The 20,006-nt window shown below is 46.0% G+C and overlaps 2 protein-coding genes across 3 annotated transcripts in view; one reads left to right on the top strand and one right to left on the bottom strand.

The window, feature by feature from the left end:
* The window catches only part of TKFC (triokinase and FMN cyclase), a 37,733-nt gene extending 31,011 nt beyond the window's left edge, over positions 1-6,722 (bottom strand). The window contains exon 1 of the mRNA XM_030810897.1: positions 6,693-6,722. The gene's annotated coding sequence lies outside the window, so the exon portion shown is untranslated. The remainder of the gene's footprint in view (positions 1-6,692) is intronic.
* The window catches only part of DDB1 (damage specific DNA binding protein 1), a 33,769-nt gene that overhangs the window by 11,275 nt on the left and 2,488 nt on the right, over positions 1-20,006 (top strand). For both annotated transcript variants that reach the window (XM_030810892.1, XM_030810893.1), the window contains exons 10-25: positions 171-273; positions 5,238-5,313; positions 5,412-5,520; positions 7,296-7,474; positions 7,572-7,735; positions 7,813-7,920; positions 8,076-8,283; positions 9,721-9,816; positions 9,910-10,021; positions 11,276-11,399; positions 11,727-11,891; positions 12,608-12,702; positions 17,926-18,096; positions 18,778-18,887; positions 19,182-19,351; positions 19,574-19,676. In XM_030810892.1, the coding sequence (XP_030666752.1) occupies positions 171-273; positions 5,238-5,313; positions 5,412-5,520; positions 7,296-7,474; positions 7,572-7,735; positions 7,813-7,920; positions 8,076-8,283; positions 9,721-9,816; positions 9,910-10,021; positions 11,276-11,399; positions 11,727-11,891; positions 12,608-12,702; positions 17,926-18,096; positions 18,778-18,887; positions 19,182-19,351; positions 19,574-19,676 (2,093 nt within the window). The remainder of the gene's footprint in view (positions 1-170; positions 274-5,237; positions 5,314-5,411; positions 5,521-7,295; positions 7,475-7,571; positions 7,736-7,812; positions 7,921-8,075; positions 8,284-9,720; positions 9,817-9,909; positions 10,022-11,275; positions 11,400-11,726; positions 11,892-12,607; positions 12,703-17,925; positions 18,097-18,777; positions 18,888-19,181; positions 19,352-19,573; positions 19,677-20,006) is intronic.

The raw sequence follows: 20,006 nt of genomic DNA, 5'->3' as shown, positions 1-20,006 counted from the left end.
CGTAAATTTGAAAGACTTTGGAAATCAACCTCTGCCAAGTCTGCGTCCTCAAACCTAGCCCCACAATAAAGGTTCTTGGATTTAGGTATACCGTGTTTACTTTCTGGGCATCAGTATGACTGGCCCAGTATCTTGAGGGGGTTCTTTAGAAACGTTTTCTCTGCTTGCAGCTGGTCACTTGCTCTGGGGCTTTCAAGGAAGGTTCCTTGCGGATCATCCGGAATGGAATTGGAATCCACGAGCATGCCAGCATTGACTTACCAGGCATCAAAGGTAGCTTTTTTGGTGGACATAGGATGCAGATCTTACATGAGGGACTTTGGCCTTGTTACTTGTTGTGAAGGCGTTTTGGTGGGAGCCAGAGGAAAGCAGATCAAGTGAAGAGTGAAAGTCGTCACAACAGATCAGAAGCTTAAACATATCTGAAAGTATAAAAGTAAACTTAAAAAAAAAATAGAAAATACTACTGATCAAAATTGGTAGTGGAATAGAGGACTAGGGGATTAAAAGATTATAAATTAAAATTAATGTCGTTTATATGAGGCAACTGATAGAATTCATGAAGGAGAGACTGAGGATATTTTATGAAGATACAAGTATGAATGTGGCTTCTAGATAAAAAATATAGATCTTCCTAAATTTCAGGAGAACTTTAATAAAAAAAGATCAGAGGCTAGGCGAGGTGGCGTGGCTCATGCCTGTCATGACAGCACTTTGGGAGGCCAAGGTGGAAGGATTGCTTAAGCCCAGGAGTTTGAGACCAGCCCAGGCAATGTAGACCTCATCTCTATAAAAAAAATTAAAAATTAGCCAGGGGTGATGGTGCATGCCTGTGGTTCCAGTTACTTGGTTCTAGCCTAGGTGGAAGATAACTTGAGCCCAGGAGGTTGAGGCTGTAGAGAGCCATGATTGTGCCACTGCACTCTAGTTTGGGCGACGATGAGACCTTGTCCCACAAAAAAAAAAAAAAAAAAAGAGAGAAAGGCTACCCAGTGAAAGACATTTACAATGTGTAAGTGTAACCTAAAACAATGTGACAGAATTGATATGGAACATAGCTGTCATTTCAGTAAATGTAAACGTCCTGTTTGAGGACAACATAATCAGATTAAGTCATAAAACAAAACCACCTTAAAGTTGTATATAGGAGGCACATCTTTAAAAGAGTAATTCTGAAGGCAGGTGCAGTGGCGTGTGCCTGTAGTCCCAGCCACTTGGGAGGCTGAGGCAGGAGGTTCGCTTGAGTCCAGGAGTTTGAGACCAGCCTGGGCAACATAGCAGGATCCCATTTCAGTTTAAAAAAAGGAGTAATTCAGAATATGAAAAAAAAAGTATGGGAAAAGGTGAATAAAGAAATAGAAATATGGCCAGCCATGTTGCCTGACACCTGTAATTCCAGCACTTTGGGAGGCCGAGGCGGGCAGATCACTTGATTTCAGGAGTTCGAGACAAGCCTGGCCAACATGGTGAAACCCTGTCTCTACTAAAAATACAAAAAATTAGCCAGGCATGGTGTGGGTGCCTGTAATCCCAGCTACTCGGGAGGCTGAGACGGGAGAGGCACTTGAACCTGGGAGGTGGAGGTTGCAGTGAGTTGAGACTGCGCCATTGCACTACAGCCTGGGCCACATAGTGAGACTCCATCTCAAAAAAAAAAAAAAAAAGAGAAGTATATGAAATTGCAAAGGAAGAGATCATGTAACTACAAACCCAATGTAATCAACTAAAAAACGACTATAGACAATACAGATTCACTAAGGTAGCAGGATATAAAAGTAATGTACTGAAATTAATAGTTTTCATGTAAACACAGTCAATTAGGAAGCATAGTAGAGGAAAGGGGGCAATTTACAATAACAAGAAAATGATAAAGTACCAAGGAGTACATTTAACAAAATTGTGCAAAACCTATACAAGGAAAACTTAAAGATACTCCTGAAGGAGGAAAAGAACAAGTCAATCAAACGAAAAAGACACACTGAGGACTGCAAATCAGTATTATAAAGCTGTTCTCTCTTTATATTTAATGTACCTGAATATGTATACAATTTTTCCTTGACTTAGATCTAAGTCCAAATGGAAAAAGGAAGAAGCAGGCATAACCAGGAAAACTAAAAAAAGCAGTGAGAGGCCGGGCGCGGTGCCTCATGCCTGTAATCACAGCACTTTGGGAGGCCAAGGTGGGCAGATCACGAAGTCAGGAGATCGAGATCATCCTGGCCAACATGGTGAAACCCCGTCTCTACTAAAATACAAAAAATTAGCCGGGGGTGGTGGCACGTGCCTGTAGTCCCAGCTATTCGGGAGGCTGAGGCAGGGGAATCACCTGAACCCAGGAGGTGGAGGTTGCAGTGAGCCGAGATCGTGCCACTGCACTCCAGCCTGGCGACACAGCAAGACTCCTCTCAAAAAAAAAAAAAAAAAAGAAAAGAGCAGTGAGACATGTTAGCCCTACCAGATACTGAAGCATACTGTTAAGCCTCTATAATTAGAAGTGTAGTATTGCTGATGAATAGGCAGAGTCTAATGGGCAGATTCAGAAGTCCAGAAATGACATAATTATATGTGGAAATTCAGTGTATGATAGTGGTGGCTTCTCAGTTCAGTGAGTAAAGTTGGGACTTTTAAAATTTTTATTTTTATTCATTTTTTTGAGATAGGGTCTCACTCTGTCACCCAGGCTGGAGTACAGTGGCATGATCATGGCCTACTATAGCCTCAATCTCCTGGGCTCAAGCAATCTTCCCTGTGTCAGCCTCCCAGTAGCTGGGACTCCAACCATGCATCACCATGCCTGGCTAATTTTGTTTGTGTTTGGTAGAGACAGGGTCTCCCTATGTTGCCCAGGCTGGTCTGAAATTCCTGGGCTCAAATGGTCATCTCGTCTTGGCCTTCTAAAGTGCTGTAATGACAGGCATGAGCCACTGAGCCTAGCCTAAAGTTGGGACTTAATAAATGGTGTTTTTGGGAAAACTGATAGTCATTTGGGAAAAGACAAGTTTGGGTTCATACTGCCTGCCAAATGTACACTTGGCTAGAATCTAAATGGATGAAAAACTTAATGTAAAAAAATGAAGCCATAACTATCACTCAAAGTACAGAAGCCAAAAAGAAAGATTGATAAATTCAACTATATAAAAATAAAACACTTCATAGCAAAAGCAAAACAAAACACTATTAGCTAAGTCAGAAGAAATGACAAACCGGATAAAAATATTGTGTAGTTCATCTTATAGACAAAAGGCCCAATCTTCCTAATTTATAACACATTTATAGAAAGATCACTAAATTTTCTGTCCCTGAACTAGCAAAGGACATGAATGGACAGGCAACAGTCCTGAGAAATGCACATTAACACCAAACAGCAGTACTCTACTAGTTGACCAAAATCCAGAAGTTTGACCACACATTGTGTTGGTCAGGCTGTGAGAAAATAAACATGCTTGTGCATCCTCTGTAGAGGGGAATTGGGCAATATCAAAGACAGCGTTTAGCAATTTACTTAGTCCCAGTTCTGAGCCTCTACCTGGCCTTCATATGTATAAAGTGACATAAAAATACAAGCTTATTTCTTGTGGCATTGTATGTTATTATGGCAAAATACTGAATAAATGTAATGAGAAGGGATTTGTTAATCTACATAATTTAATAATAATTGTATAGATAAATGATTTACACAATTAAATACTGTGTTCAGGTAAGGGCTTTAAGCATATATTGTTCAACGAAAGAACAAAGTGCCAAATAGTGCATGATAGACTATTTTATATTTGTATTTGTAATACTCTATTTCCTTAAATTAAAAAAAATTAAGCTTAGTGCTGTGTGGTGGGCCTATAGTCCTTACTGTTCAGGAGGCTGAGGTGGGAGGATCACTTGAGCCCAGGAGATCGAGGCCAGACTGGAGCAACATAGCAAGATCCCCCCACACCCCATCTCTTTACCAGAAGGCTAAACAAGATGCCTTTATTGATTACTTGTTTGGGGGATGGGTTGGAGGGAGGTATGGGAATGAGACTTTTCAGTGTGCTTTTAAAAAATAAATTTAGGCTGGGCAGTGGCTCACACCTGTAATCCCAGTACTTTGGGAGACCGAGTGGGCAGATCATGAGGTCAGGACATTGAGACCATCCTGGCTAACACGGTGAAACCCTGTCTCTACTAAAAATAGAAAAAATTAGCCGGGCGTGGTGACATGCACCTGTAGTCCCAGCTACTTAGGAGGCTGAGGCAGGAGAATCGCTTGAACCTGGGAGGCGGAGGTTGTAGTGAGCGGAGATCATGCCACTGCACCCCAGCCTGGGTGACAGAGCAAGACTCCGTCTCAAAAAAAAAAAAAAAAAAAAAAAATAAATAAGTAAATTTAGACTTTGGGTCATGGAAATGTATATAATCCAATCCCAAATTTAAAATAGGGTCAAAACAGCTTTAAAACTATCTAACTTTTGGCCAGGCATGGTGGCTCACGCCTGTAATCCCAGCACTTTGGGAGGCCGAGGTGGGCAGATCACAAGGTCAGGAGATGGAGACCATCCTGGCTAACACGGTGAAACCCCGTCTCTACTAAAAATACAAAAAATTAGCCAGGTGTGGTGGTGGGCCTGCCTTCCCAGCTACTCGGGAGGCTGAGGCAGGAGAATGGTGTGAACCCGGGAGGCGGAGCTTGCAGTGAGCTGAGATCGGGCCACTGCACTCCAGCCTGGTGACAGAGTGAGACTCCGTCTCAAAAAACAAAAAACAAAACAAAACAAAAAACTATCTAACTTTTTAGAGCCTTAAAACCAAGAGGGAGCAGAGAGGGGGTTCCAGCTCAGGACTCCAAGTTCCAGCCCTTCCAGTAGTGTCAGGCTGCCCTGTCCACATGTATATCCTTTTTTTTTTTTTTTTGAGACAGGATCTTGCTGTGTCACCCAGGCTGGAGTGCAATGACATGATCATAGCTGCAGCCTCTTTCTCCTAATCTTAAGCAATCCCCCCCACCTCAGCCTGCCATGTAGCTGGGACTATAGTTTTGTGCCACCACACCTAGCAAGTTCTTTTGTATTTTTAGCAGGGACAAGGTCTCTCCATTTTGCCCAGGCTGGTCTAGAACTGGTCCCAAGCAGTCCTCCTGCCTCTGCCTTTCCAAGTGTTGAGATTACAGGCATGAGCCACTGCCCCTGGCCTGCCCTGTCCGTAGATATGCATGCTAAGTGTTGGTCTGTCCTATGCATCTGAATCCTTGTTCCTTGTTCCAGGATTATGGCCACTGCGGTCTGACCCTAATCGTGAGACTGATGACACTTTGGTGCTCTCTTTTGTGGGCCAGACAAGGTAAGGATGGGTCTGTTGCCAGCTGTAGGTGCTGGTGAGAAGGTTGTGAGGTGGGGAAGCTGGTCCCAGGCTGACCCAGGCCCTCCATTCTGCTGCAGAGTTCTCATGTTAAATGGAGAGGAGGTAGAAGAAACCGAACTGATGGGTTTCGTGGATGATCAGCAGACTTTCTTCTGTGGCAACGTGGCTCATCAGCAGCTTATCCAGGTGATAACTGAGAAAGGGGCAGGTGTTACCATGTACTTGAATTGACCTAGAGTGCAGTACAGAGCACCACTGGATTTTAAAACGACTGATTTTTATGGCTCCAAAAATAATGTAAAAATTCCAGGGGAAAAAATTATAGATAATCCACTACTCAGACATCACAGCTCTTAACCTTAGAGTTGCTCCTTTTAGCTTTATTTTTCTTCTGCAAATGTCTGTGTATTTACATTTTCTTTTATAGACTCGGATCATTATGTATATAAACATAAAAATATAGTTTTGGATCCTGTTTTAGCACTAATTATATATTCCGAGACACTCAATTTTTTTCCCTTTGTTAAAATAGTGATACATCCTTATTTATAAAACTGGAAAATATCAAAATGCACAAGAAAAGAAAAAATCATGATGCTACCATCCGATATGACTGTTGGCAGCCCTTTCCACCTATTAATTATAATAGAAGCCTACGCTATTCTGATCCTTACTTTCAATCTATCTGCAATACGGCGCAGATAGCCTTCTGGCATTTGTTATCCACGAGAGCCTCATTTCTGACACCCTTCCGCCCCTCAGCAATTTTTTGAAGTTTGGAGTGACCCTGACATCCTTCAGCTTTTTGCACTCTCTCCTTACCTTCTGAGCTGTTCTTCAGTCTGTGGCCAGAGTCCGTCTTGCCTTTGGTGGGTAGGGCACTGGAGTGCCTAAGGATTAATGAACTGTCTCTGTCTTTTTATCCACCTGGTTTTCCTTTTAGCCACCTGGCAGTGGTAGATTGGTAAAACCGGAGGGAAGGTTCTGTCGGTTTGCAGACCAAGTGTGGGACGTGCCCAGATACTGAGTCATTGCTTTGTCAGTGTTATCTAACTATTGGCCTGAAGACTGGCACCAGCTCACCTATCTATTATTAAAGAGCTTTCATCCTTATATATAAACTCAATTATGCTAGGTAAGATGAATGAATAGATAAGTGTCACCAACCTACTTCCTGTTTTATTTCAGTGATAAATTTATACAATATATTTCTATACAATTTTGTAATCTTTACTAAGGAACTTTAAATAATTTAAATGGCTCATACACAGTAAAGAACTTAGATATTTTAGAGGTCTGATTTGGGGATTGAGAAAAACTGCTAAGACTGGTGGTCACAGCCAGGCATGGTGGCTCACGCCTGTAATCCCAGCACTTTGGGAGGCCGAGGCGGGTGGTTCATGAGGTCAGGAGTTCAAGATCAGCCTGGCCAACATGGTGAAACCCCGTCTCTACTCAAAATACAAAAGTTAGCCAGGCGTGGTGGCATGCGCCTGTAATCGCACTACTTGGGAGGCTGAGGCAGGAGAATGGCTTGAACCCAGGAGGCGGAGGTTGTGGTAAGCTGAGATTGCGCCGCTGCACTCCAGCCTGGGCAACAGAGAGAGCCTCTGTCTCAAAAAAAAGCCAAAACCTGGTGGTCACAGGGTCTTACTCTATTCATACCTTCCCACAGGATGCAGTTCGTATTACCCAAGTAAGCCTCAATTAGAATGAAATAGGCCTTTTCCCCACCAGCTGTAGGTTTGTAAGCTGTAAACTACTTTTAAGCTGGCCTTCTTCAGGCATTCATGCAAAAATGACATCTGTTGTAATCATTAGCAGGATTTGGGGGAATAAGAAATAGAAGCCTCATGTAGCATATTCGTAGGGCTCTATTAGGGCTGCATTTACCACCTTTCCACTCCTGTGTGGACCCTGGCAGATGCTTGGAGACATTTGTTCATCTGCTCTTTATCTAGATCACTTCAGCATCGGTGAGGTTGGTCTCTCAAGAACCCAAAGCTCTGGTCAGTGAATGGAAGGAGCCTCAGGCCAAGAACATCAGTGTGGCCTCCTGCAACAGCAGCCAGGTGGTGGTGGCTGTGGGCAGGGCTCTCTACTATCTGCAGATCCATCCTCAGGAGCTCCGGCAGATCAGGTGTGTGTGTTTTTCTGTCTGCTTGCTTTCCTCCTCTTTTCTCTAGGACTTCTTTGATCCTTGGATTCCTTCCTCTGCCATATTCTTCTTTGTTCAGCCACACAGAGATGGAACATGAAGTGGCTTGCTTGGACATCACACCGTTAGGAGACAGCAATGGACTGTCCCCTCTTTGTGCCATTGGCCTCTGGACGGACATCTCGGCTCGTATCTTGAAGTTGCCCTCTTTTGAACTACTGCACAAGGAGATGCTGGGGGGAGGTATGTGTCATTTAGGGACCTGGGTTGGGACAGAGTCAAAATGTGGAAGAAGAACATAATGTTCCCCTTTCTCACAGAGATCATTCCTCGCTCCATCCTGATGACCACCTTTGAGAGTAGCCATTACCTCCTTTGTGCCTTGGGAGATGGAGCGCTTTTCTACTTTGGGCTCAACATTGAGACAGGTGAGAGTAGTGTTTTGAGTGAGGGATTCTTTCAAAAATAGAGTATTAGAATTACACAGAATTCTTAGTCCCAGGGTTCTGCTTTTGAACTTTCACAGGCCAGCTGTTTGTCCTGTTTTCTTTCTTCCTTTCTCCTGATGTCCTTCTCTCTATAGGTCTGTTGAGCGACCGTAAGAAGGTGACTTTAGGCACCCAGCCCACCGTATTGAGGACTTTTCGTTCTCTTTCTACCACCAACGTCTTTGCTTGTTCTGACCGCCCCACTGTCATCTATAGCAGCAACCACAAATTGGTCTTCTCAAATGTCAACCTCAAGGAAGTGAACTACATGTGTCCCCTCAATTCAGATGGCTATCCTGATAGGTGAGTCTCTTTTTCCTTATTTAATGAGAGCTATTGATTGAGGGGGTCGTGATGTTTTCCTCAAACCCTTAACCTCAAAGCCTTTTTCCAGTGTCAAAATCATTAGTAACTGAGATGGGAAGTATAGTGCAGAGGTTCTCAAAACTGGCTACCCAATAGAAACACCTGGGAAGTATTTTAAAACTACAGGATTTTTGGAATCCTCCTCAGAGTCTGATTCAGTGGGTCTGAGGTTGAGCTCTGGAATCTGTATTTTCAGAAAACTTATCAGGTGATTCAGATGATTGTTTCATAACCCCTAATTTAGAGATCATTTTGTGTCCCTCTAGAGCAGGAGTTCTCAAAGGTGTCCCCAACCAGCAGCTACAGCACTACTTGGGAACTTGTTAGAAATGCAGGTTCTCTGGCTGGGCATGGTGGCTCACGCCTGTAATTCCAGCACTTTGGGAAGCTGAGGCAGGAGGATCATTTGAAGTCAGGAGTTTGAGACCAGCCTGGCCAACATGGTGAAACCTTGTCTCTACTAAAAATACAAAAATTAGCCAGGTATGGTGGTGTGTGCCTGTAATCCCAGCTACTTGGGAGGCTGAGGCAGGAGATTCCCTTGAAATTGGAAGGTTGCTGGGTGCAGTGGCTCATGCCTGTAATCCCAGCTCTTTGGGAGGCTGAGGTGGCTGGATCACCGGAGGTCAGGAGCTCGAGACCAGTCTGGCCAACATGGCGAAACCCCATCTCTACTAAAAATAACAAAAGTTAGCCGGGTGTGGTGGCAGGCACCTGTAATCCCAGCTACTCAGGAGGCTGAGGCAGGAGAATCGCTTGAACCCAGGATGCAGAGTTTTCAGTGAGCCGAGATCCCACCATTGCGCTCCAGCCTGGTGACAAGAACAAAACTCTGTCTGAAAAAAAAAAAAAGAAACTGGGAGGTGGAGGTTGCAGTGAGCTTAGATTTCACCGCTGCACTCCAGCCTGGTTAACAGAGCTGAGACTCTGTCTCAAAAAAAAAAAAAAAAAAAAAAGAGAGAGAGAGGATAGAAAAGAAACGGAAGAAATGCAGATGCTCAGGCCCCACCCTGACTCACAGAATCAGAAACTCTGGGAGGGGGCCCAGCAGACTGTTTTGACAAGCCCTCCAGCCGACTCTGACACAGGCAGTAGTTTGAAAGTCACATTCCTGGAGTGGTGATTTTTTTGACTGGCTGCACATTATCATTAGATGGAAAGCTGTTAAAAATCTCAGCCTAGGCTCACCCAGACCAATAAGAGTATCTTGTGGATGGGACCAGGAATCAGAATTGTCTGTCTCTCCAGGTGATATTTAGCATGGAGTCAAAGTTGGTGTAATCCTGCCTTGTTTTTCTTCCTCTGTGGAGTTGCCTCATAGAATCTTTGCCTTCCTTGAGTCTCCTCAGTCTAAACCCAGACCCTTCTTTCCAGCCTGGCACTGGCCAACAATAGCACCCTCACCATTGGCACCATCGATGAGATCCAGAAGCTGCACATTCGCACAGTTCCCCTCTATGAGTCTCCAAGGTGAGGCCCAGGCTGGGAGAGTGAGATGTGGGGGTTGGTGTAGGGTGCTTCTGACTTTCTAAGTGACACTGTTGTTCTGTACTTGTTCTGCAGGAAGATCTGTTACCAGGAAGTGTCCCAGTGTTTCGGGGTCCTCTCCAGCCGCATTGAAGTCCAAGACACGAGTGGGGGCACAACAGCCTTGAGGCCCAGCGCCAGCACCCAGGTAAGGGCAATGGACAAAGAAAGATGACCTTAGAGCAGGGGCCAGCAAACTTTCTGTACAGGCCAGGTAGTGAAGGCTTTCGGCTTTGCAGGCAGTGTGGTCTCAGTTACCACTAACTGTTCAACTTTGCCATCGTAGCCTGAAAGCAGCTGTAGACAACAGGTAGCATAGCTGGCTTCTGTAAAAATTTATTTATAAAAAACAGTTCCTACTTGGTGGCCTTGCAGCATGAATAATTCCTTTTCTGTCACCATCAATTTGGGTCCTTTGTAGGGCAGAGTGGTCGAATAGAGGAGGAGCATGGGGTTTGGAGTCCGACAGAACGGGCTTCCAGGTTTGTTTGTTTGTTTTTTTTTTTTTTTTAAGACAGAAACCAGCTTTTCAAAAGTGCCTACTGGGTTTATTTTATTTTATTTTTTTGAGACGGGGTCTCACCCTGTCGCCCAGGCTGGGGTGCAGTGGCACGATCTCGACTCACTGCAACCTCTACCTCCCAGGTTCAAGAGATTCTCCTGCGCCAGCCTCCTGAGTAGCTGGGATTACAGGCGCGTGCCACCATGCCCAGCTAATTTTTGTATTTTTAGTAGAGATGGTGTTTCACTGTGTTGGCCAGCCTGGTCTCGAATTCTTGACCTTGTGATCCGCCTGCCTCGGCCTCCCAAAGTGCTGGAATTACAAGTGTGAGCCACTGTGCCTGGTCTGGCTTCCAAGTTTATTGCTAGCTGTGTGACCTTGGGAAAGCCTAAACTTCAGTTTTCTTATCTGCAGAATGAGGCAGGTAACAGTCTGGAGCTACACATACTAGGCTCAGTGGAGATATCAGCTGGTCATTTTCTTCCATGTATTCTCTGCCTTTCATGTTTCCACACATCTGCGATAGGACCTCCCTCCGTAGTAAGAGTTGAAGTCTTCGTGGCTCCTGTTTTTATTTGTAGTGCCCCCCTCCTCTTCCCATTGAGGGTAGTGGAGTCTGTCCCTTAATTAGGTCACCTGAGTTCCTTTTTAGCTGTGCTTGATTGACTTGCAGCATCACTGTTTTGTCTTTAATGACCCTTAGATTTTTACTGTTTTGGATTGATGTTTCAACTACATGCCTCCTCTGAAACACTCTCCTCAGGCTCCTTGAGCTGCCAGCCATCAGAGATCTTGGCTAGCTGCAGCCTTTGTGTCCCGATCTGACGGGTCCCTTCACAATGATGTCTCAGCACCTCTTCTGTGTTTGAGAAGGATGATGTGCATTCTCTCTGTTTGCAGGCTCTGTCCAGCAGTGTCAGCTCCAGCAAGCTGTTCTCCAGCAGCACTGCTCCCCATGAGACCTCCTTTGGAGAAGAGGTGGAGGTGCACAACCTACTTATCATTGACCAACACACCTTTGAAGGTGCACATGAGCTCTTTTGATAATTTTTATCTATGCCGTTCCTAATCCAGGCTGTTCTGGGCTCTGGTATCTACAAAGCCTGACAGACGTGGCAGACTATCCTAGGAGGAGCAGAAAGGAGGGGTGGGAACTCTGTGAGATGGCAGTGAGTTTGGAGGGCTGGGTATCCTCTCCTTAGCTTAGGCTGGTGGGGGATGGATAATCTGATGAGACAGGAACAGCAGGTGGTACACATTTTGTCACTGCCTAAGCTGCAGGCCTCACAGAAATACGGGGTTATGTGTGCGTGCAGATATGTCGTCACGTAGTCATCTCTCTACTCTCTAGTGCTTCATGCCCACCAGTTTCTGCAGAATGAATATGCCCTCAGTCTGGTTTCCTGCAAGCTGGGCAAAGACCCCAACACTTACTTCATTGTGGGCACAGCAATGGTGTATCCTGAAGAGGCAGAGCCCAAGCAGGGTCGCATTGTGGTCTTTCAGTATTCGGATGGTAAGTGGGCGCAGTCTCCAGTTTCTGAGGGATGTGAAATGCTGAGAAAGTCAGCAGGCCATTGTGAGGTTTCAGAGAGCCTCAGTTAAGCAGTAGAAGTTGGGTTCATTGCTCTAAAGAGCTATTCTCTTCTTTATTTGATTGAATTTTGGAGCGTGTGAACAGTACACAGTAAAATTTAGCTTACATTTCTTTCTTTGCTACTCTTTGAAAGGCCAAAAGAACAAAAGGAGGGGTGGGAGAAGTGAACGATGAGTAAGGGAATCTAGTGACAACAGGTATAAAAATTCAGAATCCTAGGTTTGTTTTCCACTTGGTTGCTCGGGCATTTAGGTGCTCTTTCCAGCTTCAGCACTGTGTTTATCTTTTAATATCTTTTCTCGTTACGCCCACCCAAGATGGCTCTAAAGACCATCAGCTTGGAAATCTCAGATCAGATAGCTGAAATGGGATTTGGTTTCCATCTTGAGAGAAAGATCTAGAGTTTCAGGGCGGGGGCAGATCCTAGATACCAACTGGATTTCTCTGCACATTATCGTGGGGCTCATACTTTAGGTGGTTGTTAACTCCAGTAGATACTGAGTCTGTGTTGTTTTTTTAGATGAGTGGTTTTGGGGGGCAAGAATTAGTACCACAGGGGCAACCAGAGGATTCTTTTGATGAGGTAAAGTATGGGCTCATAGAAAGAGACTCAAACATATTTTTTCTGCCCCCAGGAAAACTACAGACTGTGGCTGAAAAGGAAGTGAAAGGGGCCGTGTACTCTATGGTGGAATTTAACGGGAAGCTGTTAGCCAGCATCAATAGCACGGTGAGGCCTGGACCACTTGGTACTTACTCTAAGCTGCCCATCATTGTCTGCAGAATGTGTCTCTCTTAGGTTGTCTGGGGCCGCATGTGTGTCAGATTTGAAGGAGAACAAAGTAGTGGATGTGGAGGATAGAGCTCTGAGTTGAGAATCTGGGAAACTGAGGTTGAACCAGGCATTGGACTAGGTTACGTGAACCCCCATGTGTTTCAGATCCTGAGTGCTGTGGGACTTGAGAAACGAGTGAGACCTATGGTCCCTGCACATAGGGTGTTCCATGCCAAAAGAAAATGAGCCAAATCAGAATATCCTGAGTGCATTCCTGAAAGCTAGTCCTTTGAAATATTCCACTGCTTCTGCCATGACCCTACCTCCTCCCTTGCTAAAAAGTTTTTTTCCATCTTTATTGAGGTATAGTTGACAAAAATTTTGTATACTGAAAATGGACAACTTGATGTTTTGGAGTAGGGAGATAGCAGCAAACAAAATGGACAATGAGCTGCCCTTTTGGAGTTTATGAGCAAATAAAGTATATAGTACGTGAAATGGTGAGAAGTAAAAGGGACGCAGGACTGGAGGAATGCCAGGATGAATGTGGGAAGTGGGGTTCGGTGTTTCATATCACATGGTCAGGAGGGTCTCGTGGATACACAGTGGCATTTGAGCAGATTCCGAAATGAAGGGAGGTAAGAACCCTGCCTGTGCTTGGGGAAGACAAGTGCAAGGGGTGGTAGGTCATAGGTGAGAGTGGGCGGGCCTGGTGTCTGCGGGGACTGAGCTGATGCTGTGGTGAGAGATGAGTCCAATGGAGAGCCAGGGGCCAGAACGTGCAGAGCCTAGTAGGCCATGTCAGGGTTTTATTCAGAGTGTGATGGCAACCTCTGAAGGGTTGAACATGATTGAACTTGTATTTTTAAAAGTTCATGTTGCTTCTCTGGCAAGGCTGTAGGGGAGCAGGGGTAGAAGCAGCGGTAGAAGAGGTCAGTTAGGGGAGGCTCTTGTAGTAATCTGGATGCAGTCGGTGGTTGCTGGGACTAGGCGGTGATGGAGGAGAGGAAGAAGAGTAGTCACATTCTGCTTGTATTATGAGGGTAGGATTGAAGGACTTTGGTGATAGATTGAAGATGAGGTGTGAGAGGCAGAGGAATAAAGGGTCAGGGGTTTTGGCTTTGCTATTTACTGATGGGAAAGATAGTGCAGCAGGTTTGGAGTGGAAACCAGAGGTTCTGGATATACTCAGTTTCAGTGGTTATCTAAGTGGAGATGTTCACTAGGTAACAATGAGAGAGGTATGGAATCCAGGGAAAAGGTACACTGGAGATACTAGCATGGCAGTTAAAGCTAAAAGTCTGGATGATATCACCTAACACCACCCATCTGCTGAGAGCCCATAGAGACAGGATCTGAAGATAGCCCTGGAGCTGTCCAGCATTTCAAAGATAGGGTGAAGATCCAGCCAAACAAAGGATGACTTGTGAAGTAGAAGGAGAACTGAGACAATAGTGTTCTGGAAGCCATGGAGAAAAAGTATTTGAGGCCAGGCGCGGTGGCTCACACTTGTAATCCCAGCACTTTGGGAGGCCGAGGCGGGCGGATCACGAGGTCAGGAGATCGAGACCACGGTGAAACCCCGTCTCTACTAAAAATACAAAAAATTAGCCGGGCGTGGTGGCTGGCGCCTGTAGTCCCAGCTACTCGGAGAGGCTGAGGCAGGAGAATGGCGTGAACCCGGGAGGTGGAGCTTGCAGTGAGCCGAGATCACGCCACCGCACTCCAGCCTGGGTGACAGAGCGAGACTCCGTCTCAAAAAAAAAAAAAAGAAAAAGTATTTGAAGCAGGAGGGAATTGGTAAATTGCAGTGTTGCCGGCAGGTCAGGTAACAAAGGTTAGTAACATGGAAGTCAGTGGTAAACTTGATCAGAGCTCTTGGTTGAGTGGTGGGGCTAGAAACCTGATTGCAGTCGGCTCAACGGAGAGTAGGAGGAAAGGAACCTGGCACAGAAAACCCCTCAAGGAGTTTTGCAGTAAAGGAGAGAGTGATGTGGACAGTGAAATTTCAGGATAAGAATTTTCTGTTTTTAGTTTTTCAAGCTGGGAAACACTGCTGCATGTTTTCTATGCTGATGGGACTGATGTTAGAAAGAGAGCCATTATTCTTGGCCAGGCAAAAGGAGGTGGGATCTCAAACCCAGTGACAGAGAAGGGAACAGACGTGGAAGTTCATGGAAATGCCCTTTTGGCTGTGTCTCTGTTCTCTGAAATTGCTGAGAGAGAAGATGGGAAGGAGGTATTGGCAATTTGAGTAGAGTGGAAAAGGGATGAATTCATTGTTTTAGGACCAGAAGAGTGAGTGGAGTAGGAAAATGCATGATTCCTGAGAGGTTTAGGAACCCCCTTTCAGTTAGTAGTCTTGAATTTGAAAGAACAGTCATCCTGTTGGTTGGTTTTCCTTACCTGTAGTGGAAGATGAAAATGTAATCCAAGTCAAGTTTTGTTGGGTGAGCATGAGAAAGGGGAGAGGGGTCAGGGCATTGGAATCTGCAAGACAGTTATTATGTGATTATGGTGGTGGACTATGAGCATCTGAGAAGAGGCAGAGTGGAGGACACAAGATTCAGGAAGAGTGCAGTTACTTGTAATGCCAGGCTTTAAGAGGTGGTCATAAGAATGGACAAAGTAAGTGGGAAAGAAGGGGTCAGAAAAGCTAAGAGGTGAGGGTATTAGAAGGACCTTCTCTGTGAATATTACAGTCATCAAGACTTATAGGAGGTTGTGTGGGAGAGAGTGATGGGTGAGGTGGGGATTCAGGTGACTGCTTTAGTGGGTGATGATGGTTGTGTGGTCTGGTGGTGTGAGCCTTAAAACTGTGGTGTTTCAGGGGAGGGAGTGACAAGTCTGAAAGAGCAGACGAGGAGCATGGGCTCCTCCTGTGCTACCTCCTGTTCCAGTGCTATGAGGGACAGTGGAAGAGAAAACAGACAAGAGGGCCACAAGGCCCTTAGTAAAGAACCATGGATATCAGTTAGAATGAGGTGAGGGGTTTGCCCAGAGAAGAGGCTGTCGGTGATTAATGACTGTGTTCCAGAGGGTGCAGTGAGTGGGCACAGGGATCAGGAGGGTGGAGGGTGGCATTTGAGGTCAGGTGAGGACATATCTATTCTGTTGCTGGCCAATAGAAATATTATATGAGTGATGGATGTCATTCTGAATTTTCTAGTAGCCACATTAACAAATGCAAAAAGAAGCAGGTGAAATGAATAAGGTATTTTATTTAACCCAATATCTAAAATATTAGCATTTCCACATGTAATCAGTATAAAAATGCTTATTAAGATATTTTACAGTTTTTCATACTAATAATTCAAAATCTGGTGTGTATTTTACAGTCAGAACACATCTCAACATGGACTAGGCACATTTCAAGTGTTTCATAGCCATGTGTGGCTAGTGACTACCATATTGGACAGTGGAAGTCTACAGCCTTTTGGGAAGAGAATGGGAGTCTTGGGCTTCTGGTGGTTTCTGGCCTTGGTCTTGACTCTCTCCAAGGCGATGGAGAGGTTGAGAGCGTGGAGAGAGAGTGGTGGCAGGTGTTGGCAGGAACATGTGGAGCTCTGAGGCCCCCCTCTTCACTCTCTCTGTTGGAGGTGTGGAGGCCCAGCAAGGTGGGCTTACCTGAAGATGGGGCACTCTGGAGGTACCTTTTACTCTGTGATAGAGGTGTGGTAACCATAGTATGTATGTATGTATTTATTTATGACATGGAGTCTCGCTCTGTCGCCAGGCTGGAGTGCAATGGCGCAATCTTGGCTCACTGCAACCCCCGACTCCCTGGTTCAAGCGATTCTCCTGTCTCAGCCTCCCGAGTAGCTGGGATTACAGGCATGCGTCACAATGCCCAGCTAATTTTTGTATTTTTAGTAGAGATGGGGTTTCACCATGTTGGCCAGGATGGTCTCGATCTCCTGACCTCGTGATCCGCCTGCCTTGGCCTCCCAAAGTGCTGGGATTACAGGCGTGAGCCACCGCGCCCGGCCAACCATTGTAATTATTACAAATGATTCTTGGAGTATATTCCTGTGTAGCTAGGGTTCTTTGGACAAATCTTGAGAAATTGTGATTTGATTAATATGTTCTGCCCAGGAGTTTCTAGATGTGCAGAGGCCATGGGGATTATCTGGATCCTGAAGGATCTGCCAGGGAAGCCTTGTCAGTTCAGATGGGTTGAGTCTGTCTTCTTCAGCACTGGGCCATGCCAAGTATCTCTCCATTTGTCTGCTGATGATAAAGCAACTTCATTCTTTTGGAGGTGTGGTTGTAATTGAAGAAGCACTGCAGTGGAGACAGAAAAAAGCACAGTTTCTTTCTTTTTTTTTTTTTTTTTTTTTTTGAGACGGAGTCTCGTTCTGTCCCCCAGCCTGGAGTGCAGTGGCCTGATCTCAGCTCACTGCAAGCTCCACCTCCCGGATTCACACCATTCTCCTGCCTCAGCCTCCCAAGTAGCTGGGACTACAGGTGCCCGCCACCACGCCCGGCTAATTTTTTTCTGTATTTTTAGTAGAGACAAGGTTTCACTGTGTTATAGCCAGGATGGTCTCGATCTCCTGACCTCATGATCCGCCCATCTCGGCCTCCCAAAGCGCTGGGATTACAGGCATGAGCCACGGTGCCTGGCCGCACAGTTTCTTTTTCCCTCTTGGGGGTGGTAGAGGGTGGCCGTAGAATCAAGTTCTTCAGGTTCCTTTAGTTATTTGTCAATGTTTCTGTTGGACTTCTCTTTCTTCCTTTCTTTTTTTTTTTTGAGACAGAGTCTTGCTGTGTCGCCTAGGCTGGGATGCAGTGGCATGATCTTGGCTCACTGCAACCTCTGCCTCCTGGGTTCATGCAATTCTTGTGCCTCAACCTCCTGAGTAGCTGGGATTACAGGTGTGCGCCACCAAGCCCAGCTACCCACATTACTGTTTCCTTTACATGGACTCATTTTTTTATGTAAAGGAAAACTTGGGAAGTTTTGTATTCCTGGTTTGGTGTGTTCATTGTGTTTTCATATTTCATAAATATGAATAGCGAAATAATAAATGTTCACCCCAGTGCCTCATAAAACCGTTTCCCATCCCGCATTGCACTTTGAGAAGTAGTGCTGCAGATGGAGGGTCAAGGAGTTGGGGGGAGTCGTTCTGAGAGAGCTCTGGCCCCTTTGGCTGAGAGAGACAATGCCCTTCCCAGGTGCGGCTCTATGAGTGGACAACAGAGAAGGAGCTGCGCACTGAGTGCAACCACTACAACAACATCATGGCCCTCTACCTGAAGACCAAGGGCGACTTCATCCTGGTGGGTGACCTTATGCGCTCAGTGCTGCTGCTCGCCTACAAGCCCATGGAAGGAAACTTTGAAGAGGTGATGCTGGTGGAGGGATGCAAGCAGACTTCTTGCTTGAGCCACGGCCCCTGCAAGTGTCTCTGGTGGGGAAGGAGAATCCAGCCCAGTATTAGGGGCAGAAATGTTTTCCCTGGCGCAGACATTCTACATTGATTAAGTTTTTTTTTTTTTTTGAGATGGAGTCTGGCTCTGTTGCCCAGGCTGGAGTGCAGTGGTGCGATCTTGGCTTACTGCAAGCTCTGCCTCCCAGGTTCATGCCATTCTCCTGCCTCAGCCTCCCAAGTAGCTGGAACTACAGGCACCTGCCAACACGCCCGGCTAATTTTTTGTATTTTTAGTAGAGACGGGGTTTCACCTTGTTGGCCAGGAAGGTCTCGATCTCCTGACCTCGTGATTGGCCCACCATGGCCTCCCAAAGTGCTGGGATTACAGGCATGAGCCACCATGCCCGACCCTGGTTAAGTATTTTTAGAGACTTCCAACTCTGACTAGGCTCCATCTCTGGGCAGTTGGCATCCAAATGGGCTGCGTTGGCAGAGAGGTCGGGGAGAATCCCTCTAGGGCGACACTTGTTGAACACCGTGCTACATCTTCTGCAGGGTGGGGCCTTGCTCCTGAATAAAGGAAACACAAGTCCCAGAACTGGATTCCATGCAAACTGCTGATTATACTTTCTCGTTTCACCTTGTCTGTTTTAAGATTGCTCGAGACTTTAATCCCAACTGGATGAGTGCTGTGGAAATCTTGGATGATGACAATTTTCTGGGGGCTGAAAATGCCTTTAACTTGTTTGTGTGTCAAAAGGACAGGTGAGTAGTGGCCAGCACTGGGAGTGGTGGGGAGGGCTGGGAGTTCCTGGGTCTCTGGTGGATGCAAGCATTGGGTTCTGTGTCAGGTTCAGGTGCTCCTCTTTACAGAGATAGAACTTTCCTCGTGAGAGAATAAAAGGTGACAGAAATCCACCTCTTTAGACTGGCTCCCCTACTGTGGAGTATGTCAGCTCCCCAGGGAAATTGAGCACTGTGACCACTGCACGTGGTCCTGTCTCAGGGCCTGTGGTGGAAACAGGAGGTTCAGAAAGTGACTTTCTCACCACCTTTCAGCGCTGCTACCACTGACGAGGAGCGGCAGCACCTCCAGGAGGTTGGTCTTTTCCACCTGGGCGAGTTTGTCAATGTCTTTTGCCACGGCTCTCTGGTAATGCAGAACCTGGGTGAGACTTCCACCCCCACACAGGGCTCGGTGCTCTTCGGCACGGTCAACGGCATGATAGGTAAGGTCACCCCTGTGGGGCACACCCCCACACAGGCCTCCTTCCTGATACCACCATTCTGAGGGACTGGGGAGAGCAACTGGACAAGACCTAGGCGTTTACTAGAGGAGGCTGCAGCACATTAGCCCTCCCCGAGCTGCTCACCTGGGCTGCCCTTTACGTAGAGGATACATGCTGTGGGGTTCAGCTCTCTGCAGCTCACTGCCTCCTTCACTTCTTCAGGGCTGGTGACCTCACTGTCAGAGAGCTGGTACAATCTCCTGCTGGACATGCAGAATCGACTCAATAAAGTCATCAAAAGTGTGGGGAAAATTGAGCACTCCTTATATCCTTTCCAGAGCCATCCTCTTGCTGGGAGGCACGTCCCGGCATATGTGACACACGGAGTCATGTTACCCGGAAGCTACTACATGTCTTGATTAGGTTCCTATACAGAACAGGTTTTTTGTTTTGTTTTGTTTTTGACTTTTTCATGTGGAAAATTTCAAACATACACAATAGAGAGAACAGTATATTGACTCCCAAGGTACTTATCACCCAGCTTCTGCTGGTCCATCTTGGAAATGTACATTTATATTCCTGAAATGTGTCTGCGTCTGGCTCTCTTGGTGTAGCAGGCCAAACATAAGTTTAGATCACAACACAGGAGCACATC

The sequence above is a fragment of the Nomascus leucogenys genome, chromosome 4 (assembly GCF_006542625.1).
Source record: "Nomascus leucogenys isolate Asia chromosome 4, Asia_NLE_v1, whole genome shotgun sequence".
NCBI lineage: Eukaryota > Metazoa > Chordata > Mammalia > Primates > Hylobatidae > Nomascus > Nomascus leucogenys.
Note: the sequence above shows the minus strand (reverse complement) of the source record. Positions and strands in the feature narration are given on the sequence as shown.